At 45.3% G+C, this 9617-nt stretch overlaps 1 protein-coding gene across 1 annotated transcript in view; it reads right to left on the minus strand.

Moving 5' to 3' along the window:
• Positions 1 to 9610, minus strand: part of IFFO2 (intermediate filament family orphan 2) — a gene marked incomplete at its 5' end in the record, with an annotated part of 37506 nt that extends 27896 nt beyond the window's left edge. The window contains one exon of the mRNA XM_026082440.1: positions 9126 to 9610. Coding sequence (XP_025938225.1) covers positions 9126 to 9610 — 485 coding nt within the window. The remainder of the gene's footprint in view (positions 1 to 9125) is intronic.
• Positions 9611 to 9617: the final 7 nt, after the last annotated feature.

The following is a 9617-nucleotide window of genomic DNA, read 5'->3' on the forward strand; positions in this document are numbered from 1 at the left end:
CTTACTTCAGTCCCACAAAAATTCTTGAAAGGATCAAATTCTAAACAGCATCTCTGCAAGTGGGACTTTATTCCCAGGGTCACTTTGTCCATTTTAACAAGATTTCCCACTGACAACCAGAAGTTCTACACTCCGGTTAAGAATACAGATTAGCGGAAAAAACGTTTTCCTGTGCAATGAAAGCATTCTTCAGTGCTTCGCACTCCTTTTTCTCCCCTTCTTTAAACAAGGGTTTTTCAAAATTGTGGGGATGAAAGGGACAGTCAGACGTATGACTTTGCTACGGTCACTTGGGAAAAAAATTCAGTAAAGAGTTAGGAACAGAATGCCTGGATCGCTCWACACTATCAAATGGCCAAGGCTTTATTCAAAAGGTTAGAGAGGCAAATAAGAAGATTTAGAGCTTTTATATACCTGTGAAGGGGAATTTTCTTGTAGTGGCTTTAGTGACAACAGCTATTTGAACTCTGAGATATTCCAAGTACAACCCAATATTAATGAATCCATGCCATTTTGCAGAATTATGTAAAAATGACATCACCACCTAGTATTTTTATTAACTAGATTTGACTTGTCAGGGTTTGACAACTTTGATTGAAAAGGCACAAGCCTGCTAAATTTAAAGTCTGTTCTTCCTATCACAAAGGTTTTTTTTTTTTTTTTTTTAAAGAAGTGGCACCAATCTATTTTCCTCCTCAGAGGCAGGCAGCCAAATTTTACCTGTAAGAATGCAGAGACAGGAATGCATTTTCCATTGAAACCACTGATTCGGAATAAATACTGAGCCAGGATCCCTTTGATCTCTCATTCCAGCATCAACCACTGCATGGACAGAAGACATCCGCTGTATTTAAGCGTAAAGGGGGATCCAATACAATCACGCATCATCATTTCCTTCAACACCTGGATTCTCTGTGTTAAAGAGCTATTGTGAAAATCTCTGTTATAAATTAAGAAGTTTGCTAACTTGCATGAAGAAGGCTAAGTTAATTCTTCCCTGTATTTTTATGTCAAATGTACAACAATGAGTTGGGGGAAAAAATAAAAAATAAAATAGATTAACAATCACATCCAGTCCCTCCTGGCTGGCATTCCTCTTGTCAATGCAGGGTCTGTAAGCTGTAACATCTTTCAGCCAGGGTTAATCTTCGCTTATACGCACACAAAAATAAGTTTGTAATGCAGTGGCACACCCGCCTATTGATGACTGTCATTTCACAATAAGCAACTTAATCTGAAGTTTATCTGCTTGCAAAAGCTCTGTAGTTTTGATTCAGATTTGTGAAACAATTTAATTTGGGGAAATCAAAATATCTGGCTTGTCTATAGCATTAAGGGATTTATGAAGCTGTATGGAATTTAGGTTCAGACTGTAATGCCAATGTTTTGCTTTCAACTATATTTTTGTGCAAATTCTGAGTAAATCCACTGAAATTAGTATCAGATTGAAGATTAAACTTGGAACCCCATTACAAACAGTAGCAATGCAAGCCATCCGTTAGATGCATACGCTCTAAAACCCTTCCCTTAAGCAATGCACATTGGAAGTTTCCAGGACAAGAATCCGCCAAAAAAGGGAAGGGGGAACATTTATGCAGCGAGAATAAGTTCTCAGAATTAGCAGTGGGCTTATTTTTGAAGCCACCGTACTGAAAACTTGGAATGGGACTGCCAACCGTGACAGACGTGACTAGTTGCGGTCGTGAGATCTACTTGGAAGAAGATTCAAATTAACAGTCTTTTGGGCCAAGCTGGATACATCAAGTCCAGCAGAACGCTTCCAAGCAGAGCCCAGTAAATATCGGTCAAGTGTAGATGAGTTAGAGGGTGGAAAGGCTTCGACAAAAGGCTCAAGAAATGCATCATGCGTGATTCAACTCCACACAGTAACAACGCAACCGGACCGTGTTCTGTGTCGTTAACAAGCAGGACGCATCATTACTGGGCACAGAGCACCATTCTCTCTGCACTCGCTCGTTTTTGAAGCGGATCCAGAAGCAGAATTGCTGTAGTGTTTTGTACACGGAGCGCCACCGCTCAGGGAGGATAAAGCCGACGAGAAAGATTCCCACGCGTTTTTTAGTCATGCAAATAAACGCTAACAATCTCATTTTTAAACGTCGTTTGAAATCAAGCACCTTCGCAATGCCATCACAGCGAAAATATAAGCCTCCCAGTTACAACTTCCTGCTACTGGAAGTCACCAAATCCTTCTACATTTTCAGAAACAAGCAGCACAACCTGTGCAAGCCACCTAACACGCTAGCAGGCTCTCATATCCTGCCTTATCTTTTTTCATGGCTGCTTTGAAGTAGAAAGATCTGATGAGATACTATTTCTAGACGAGCCGACAGCCAGGGATTATGAAACAGCATATACATTATTTATTCCCTTTGCATAAAAAACAGATCCCACCCTCCTAAATTACTCTTTCATTACCAGCAAGCACAGGCATCTCCGGGTCACTAGCTACCTAACTTCACCCCTAATTCCAAACCAAAGCATTTTAATGGGATAATATTTTAAATTCAATAATTTATTGGTGCATCCAAGCTATCACTGTACTACCACGATGTTACACTTCCTTTCTACTCTACACATGTTTTAGAGTAGAGATGTGTTCCTTTTTTATATACTTTATCTGGTGGGAGGGGATATGCATAGGAACTTGAGGGGGAAAAAACAAAAACAAAAAAAMCCCTAAATTATCAGGATAATGCCAGCACATGAAAGGAGCCCAAGAGCATTCATTCAAAACAGAAATGGGGAGAGAGTGAAACAGAGAAGAGGGAATTCCCTATACAAGGCTAGGCATTTGGTGGGGTAGAGCAAAAGAGTTTGCAAACTGACTTAAAAGCACAGCCTCGATAGATATGGCTTACCTGTGCCTTGTTCACTAAGCCAAATCCTTCTTCTGTTTATTAGTGCAAATTAGTTCAGGGGTCTGGGAGCTAGATAATCTTTTATTATGGACTGGAGACCAGGCTGCAGAAGAGCTTCGGTTAAATGCAATGGTGTACAAATACACATTCTTACGTTTTTAAGATTTTTTCACCCCCAACTAGCAAGAAATGTCTTCTCTTCTTGTACAAACATACGCACACAAAATTCTTCTCTCCAGTTAAGTGCAGGCCGGACATAAACACAAGGATGGTGACTTAAACCACAAAGAGCTGAAAAAACAACATCCTGTGCATATTCTCAGCAAAGTTAAAAAAAAAAAAAAGAAGAAATTAAGTCGTAGCAAAGAACGTGCAGGAAGCCAGCACAAGACCTGGCAGAGCATCACCACCAAACCTTAACCACAAGAAAGCAGCTGCTGAGCTGTACATGGGTCGAGTCCCCTCTTTAGCTACAAGGCCAGCACTCGGGCTGCATGACTGCAACGAAAGCCTGTGATTACGCACGAGGAAGAGCTAGAAATAACTTGTTTCTAGGTTTGTTTTCCCCTCAGCCTTAAATTGCAAGCATCTTCGGAGATTATTCGGGTTTAAGATCAGAGGTGTTTGGGGGATTTTGTTCCCTTCCCACAGACCTATGCAGTTCTTCAGCTCTACCTCGGAAGGCTGCTTTTTGGTCTTCAGAAAATCCACAGCTTCCCTCCATGAGTCACAGCGGGAATCAAAAGGTACATTCACGCTACGCGCAGAGTCTTGCGGTTCTCCCTCGGCAGAGGAAGCTGCTCTTTGAAGAACACGGCACAGATCCGAGCCCAAGCTGCTGTGAAACTCTAACCACAACACCAGGAGGGATCTTTCACCCCACCGTCGCCGATTTAGTTTGTCTGCAAATTCATTATTTTTAATCGAAATTTAGAATTAGCAGCTAAGTAAAGATAAAGTTCAGAACAAACAGTTAGCTYGTGTAATTTAGAAAAGGACTCCAAATCAGGCTTCGCATCTTCGCCCTCTCTGGTTGCTCCCATTAGAAGGCAGCTTAAGCAAGGCACACACAGAGTTTTATCTACTTAAATATTTAACTAAGTACAGCTCCAATCCCACTTGAGTTTGTGGAGCACTATTAAGAAGAAGGATCAAAGGGAAACAGGCTCTTCTCTTTCCAAAAGTTCTCCTACTTCACTACAGCCCAGAAATCCCAGCTTCTACTTATATCAAGACCAAAACAAGTCCAAGAGGTGTTAAGAGTGCTCCAGATAGCCACGTATATCATGAAAGCACATCTTCGGATTTCATTAAAGAAACAAAGGTRGCAGGATTTTTGGAAAAAATGTGTCTAACACCTAATTCGAGTTATACTTAAAGYGCTTAGTTTTCACAGCTCCAAGGAGTTCAACTCTCCAACTATAAAGATTGTTTTTTTATTATACAGCCAAGTTTTTTCACACTGGACAATTTCCTTCAATCTTCACAAAGAAACTACCAGTCCTACCAGTGCAAGTAAATATCTGCTCAACACTGAATATCACGTTTCAGGAGAGCGAGCATCTAACATCAGACTTTGCATCTTATAAGGGGTAGCCAGAATCTCYGATATCAGGATGCATGACTGCTTTGGAAACGGGAATACTAAATAAGCTCGGTGAAAAGCCACACTGAAACATAACTACCCCTTTAGAACAGAAAAAGTAGAAACAGCAGAATTAAAAATATATGACTGTACACAGAGAATGCATTATTACCAACTCTGTAACCAATTGAGACGTGGACAGCCGTCTAGCATGCCAATTACTTTCCTCTACGCGCATAAAAAATTTGGGTTTTAGTGGGTCCGGGTGTAACATTTGCATCTTGTTACCACTGACATTTTAGCTTTAAACGTTTTCAGACGTTCCTCCAGGGTTTGTCTTAAGCACGTTTTTATTAAGTTCCCTTCTTTAAAGGACGAGGCCCAGTTAGTTTTGACGCGCGCTGCCTTTGACARTGATAATCTTTGTCCTTTCCAGCTGCAGCAAATTTAAGGTAATCTCTTTTTCAAKTGGACTTTATTAATCCTCCGAATGAAATCGCATCCCGCGGTAAAACAATTATTTCCAGTCCAACCGTTAGTAGCGGCGGAGACCCTGCTGGAAAAGACGACTAACATCTGGCAGCATCTGCGCCGATTAAGAGCGATTTTGACACCGTAATATCCCAATCTAGGCAAGCGTTGGCACTGAAGCTCTCTCCAGACAGGCTCCTTGCAGCAGAAGGAAAGGAGGCGGGAGAGCCCCCAACGGCCGCGGAGGGTTTTCACCAAGTCAGCAGGCTCTGGCTGGCCACACGCAGCGGCGTTTCGACTGCCGGAACGCGAGGGGGATCCCTTTAGGGATCTTGAAGGTTGCCCCGTCTTCGGGGCGAGAAACGCCCTCAACGCTTCAGCCTCCACTGCCAACGTAGCTTCGGAAACGGAAAAGAACACRTACGTTTTCCTCCTCCCGCAGCCAAGGAGGTTTGGAGAGTTGGGCGCRCGTTTAGGACGGAAACGCGGGGCGTAATCTTGCCTTAGAGCCGCTCGGGGCGGCCGCCAACGCGGGGGCACGGCAGAGCGAGGCCGCTACCGAACGCGCGGTCGGCTTACGGCATTGAGCTAACTTCATAGCTGCACTAACCCGTCTTCAGAAAGCGGGTTTTTCCTCACGAGTAACCTAAACAGATCGCGGTAACCCAGAGTCCCTTCCAGGGCAGTTGGAATCAGATCTATTACCAGAACCTCTTTTAAATGTTAGCGTAGGTTGGAAAAAAATAATAATAATAAAAAAGAAAAAAGTTAAGTTCATTTTCCATATAAGGCTCTAACTCCAGCAGCTGAAGCCATAACCCACATTGTAAAATCATAATCAATCACTACAAGTATAACTGTAGGATTAAGACGTCATAATTAAGTAGGAAAAAGGTTTGAGTTTATAAATCATTTTTTGTATAATAACATGATTTTTTTTTAGATGAGTAAATTTTGTTTAAAATAGTTGCTAGGCTCCTTAGGGAAGCCTTTTCTCATTTGTACTTCAGACACAAGCAAAACGTGGGTAAAATATGATCCAAGCCTGAGAAAAGTGATTTGGGGGGACAGAACAAAGGAGTTGAACGTATTTTCCTAAACATATTCCCTGAACATATTTTCCTTCCATATTTGGAAGCCATTCCAAAAAAATGGCTTTAACCCAAACACAGAATTTCACCGGAAAGAATATCGGCGATGCTCTTCAGCTATTATTGCCTAACAGCAGCGGTAAAGCCGTCTCCAAAAGCGTTATTTCACCTCTCAATCCCACCACTGCGTTTTTCAGTCCACAAGCATGACGTAAAGGTGCCGGCGTCCTCGCCACCACCAGCGCATCACACGAGCCGTACGCTTCCAACCGAGAAGCATTCGCACACTTGGCAAAGTAATCATCCGCCTGGTGTGTTGATACCACAGTGTTTTGTCGGTGGGTAAATATTTCCAAACAGAAGCGTTTGCTAGCTGTGCCTTCCTTAATCAAGCAGTCGTACTGGAGGGAAAAAAGCCTCGGTTGTTCTAGGAGGAGGCTGTAGGACATCTCTACCTGCTTAAGCGTTCTTAGGCATCAAGTTGGTGTCTTGCTGGTCAGCTTACGCAGCACCATTCTTTCAAAGGTTGCCTTGTTCTGCCAGGTCTCAAATAAAATGGCCATTTTCTTGCTGTAAGATAACCCCAGCATACAGATCCGTTCTGGCACGTCCAGCAAACAAGCCCAATTTTTTCCAAGCACAGAGAGAGCCGCGATGGGGAGCGGTGCTTCTGCACCATGCCCTTCCACAGGCGCACGGCGAGGGACCGCCCGCCTGCTAGGCCACAGGTCCCCCGCTTCGGACCCTGCACATCTTTCCATGATCCCAAGTCCAGGCGAGAAACGTGTGCAACCGCCTCACTTTTTGCAGGCCCTAACAAGACAGCCAGGAGACAGGCACAAGGCTTCCTTTCCATCCATTTCGCTGAATACAACTGGATCATAAAAGGGTTCACAGCAAGATAACATAAACCCAAAGTGTATATTTACATATATATGCACGCACACAAAAGGCAAAGAGTCCCATCATCTCGAAACCAAAACTTATTTGCGCCAGTCTCTGCAGGATCACCGAGAAGCATTGCAACACCACAATAGTTCATGCTAACGAAATCAAGTTGACTAATCTGCTCTGACTCCTCAAATTAAATTTAAGACAGCACAGTATTACTTTGTAAGCAGGCAGAAGCGCGCTCAAGGCCACAAATGAAAAGGCCCATCTACCCCAAAAGAGCGTAATGTGATGCCCATCTAATCAGCGAAGGTCACAGAAGAACGGAATAATCATTCCAATTACGTAGTAAAGAACATATCATAAAAGACACACCGCAAATATAAGACTGGAGCGATACGTGTTGATTATACATTAACCAAATTTTATTTCCAAGCATTAGGAGAAAACCCTTTTCTAGGAAAAGGAAAGGTCTTGAGAACAAGCATTTGTAGTTGCCTACAAGCAGTCTCGCCCCCTCCACCCCCCCAGTAAATTTGTTTGGTTTATACAATACCCATGACAATAACTGTGCAAGCAGTTACAGCTGAATAAAGACGCTGGGGGTGGAATTTGCTGTACACAAGTAAGTGAACGCTAGACAGCATCACTACGTTCTAGTAGAAAAACCTGAACTCAGACCACCCCTTAGCTTCCTCTTATGGAAGAAAAAAAGAGAATATCCGCTAAAAAGAAGAAGTATCACTAGCTTATGGTGACATAACTCACACCCAACACATATCTTTGTAACTAAAACATCACCAAGCGCAGTTTCCTTTTAACTACTACACCCGTCTCCTTGGTACCAACTACAAAAACAACACCAGGGCATGACTGTGTCTCCTGGACAGAAAAAGAAACAAAACCCTCCCTTTCATCCGAATTCAGGAGGTAGCCCAGGCGCAGTGCTAAGCTCAGAAATCAGGGCATCCAAGCTCGAAGATGATGCACTGGAAGTAAATAGTACTTTACTGATGAACAAATATGCCAGAAAATATTATTTGTACAGAAGACGCCTGTCTATAAAACTTCTCTAAAGCACATTAATTCACAAGAAGAGTTAAAAGCTGAAGACTAGAAGCATACAGAGAACACACTGCAGGTCTGTGACGCCGGACGGAAGAAATTAAGATGTGCTTCATAGGCCGCGCAGCCAAGAAACGCTGGCTGCCTCCAAAAAGCAAGAAAATACATATATATATTGTTCTCCAGAAAAAAATAAACTAAGAAGCGAGCAACCACGCTTTAAGCTAGAGGCGACAAAACCTGAAACCTGGGAGTGCCCACGGCAGTCCCGAAGGATAGGCAGCTCCTTCAGACAATGCAGGAATTTCCCCGCAGAAGCCCAACTCCCCTTTTTTTCTGGCCACCATCTCCATCACAGATATGTTGAGCAGGCAGATACAGCAAACTGAAGGGAACGCTGTCAATCGCTAGCAAAAGATCATCGTKTRAAAAAAAAACCAACAAAAAAACAGGGCTTCACAATAAGCTAAGAAAAACCTCAAGATTACCGAGGTTTACAGAAGCTACCGTTATGGGGGGTTTTTTTGGTTTGGGTTTTGTTTATGGTTTTGTTTTTTTTTTTTAACCAATTCAAAGAAACACCTTCGGACGCAAGCCTTCCCCTGCAGTATTTGCAACCCAAATATTGCAGCACTGAGCTAATTCAGGAGAGCTGGCACGCCGAATCGACTACCAGAGCCATCGGCTCGAAGGGGGGGGGGGGGGGAACCAAAAACGAAGAACAAGCTAAATTTAGGAGCAGCGCAATATTAGCGACAGATTAATTCTCTTTTCCAGAAAGGGTTTGGGATTTTTTTTTTTTGTTTTTTCTTTTTTTTGGTTGTTTTAAAGTCAAGCTGCCAACGCTCCTTTGCGGACGATGAGGGCACACGGGCCTGCAGCTTCCTAAAGGAGGGACCCTCCGGTAGTCTGGATGCCACCGCTCCCCAAGTTGGGGGGGCCAAAGCCCTCAGGGGAGGGGGGGGGAGCCACCCACTATGTCTGTGGGTGCTAAGGGCATCTCCCCCCCCTCCCCCCAGGGAGGGAAACGCCGGCGGGGCGCTGCCTCGGGGGCCCCAATTCCTTCCCCCCTCCCAAAGCAGGGGGGACCCCCCCGCCGTGCCCTGGCCCCGGGGGACGGACGGACGGACACACACTCACTTCCTCTTGTACTCGTCGCGCTCCCGCTTCACTTTGGCCAGCACGTTGTAGAGGGCGCGGATCTCGGGGGTGATGGTGTCGATCTGGACGCCGACGCCGTCCGGGTGGATCCAGGAGACGCCGGGGCCCTGCAAGGTCTCCAGGCCGCCGCCGCCCGTGCGCCGCACCTGCGTGTAGCTCCAGATGGTGCCGGGCAGGCGGCTGTAGTGCTGCGGCGGCGAGAGGCCGGCGGAGGCGGCGGGAGCGGCGCCGGGCTGCGGGGCCCCGGCGGCGTCGGTCTGCACGGCCTGGTCGCGGGAGAAGGTCTTGTAGCGGAGGCGGCGGTCGCGCTCGCTCTGCTGCGCCGCCAGCTGCTTCTCCAGCAGCCGGTTGCGCCGCTCCAGCTCGTGCACCTTGGCCAGGAAGCAGCGGAACCGCACGTTGAGCCCCTTCAGCAAGTGGATGTTGGAGCCCAGGTCGTTGCGCAGCGCCGCCGTCACCGGCGGGCCCCCC

This window comes from Apteryx rowi, unplaced genomic scaffold (assembly GCF_003343035.1).
Source record: "Apteryx rowi isolate R43461 unplaced genomic scaffold, aptRow1 scaffold_577, whole genome shotgun sequence".
Classification (NCBI taxonomy): Eukaryota; Metazoa; Chordata; class Aves; order Apterygiformes; family Apterygidae; genus Apteryx; species Apteryx rowi.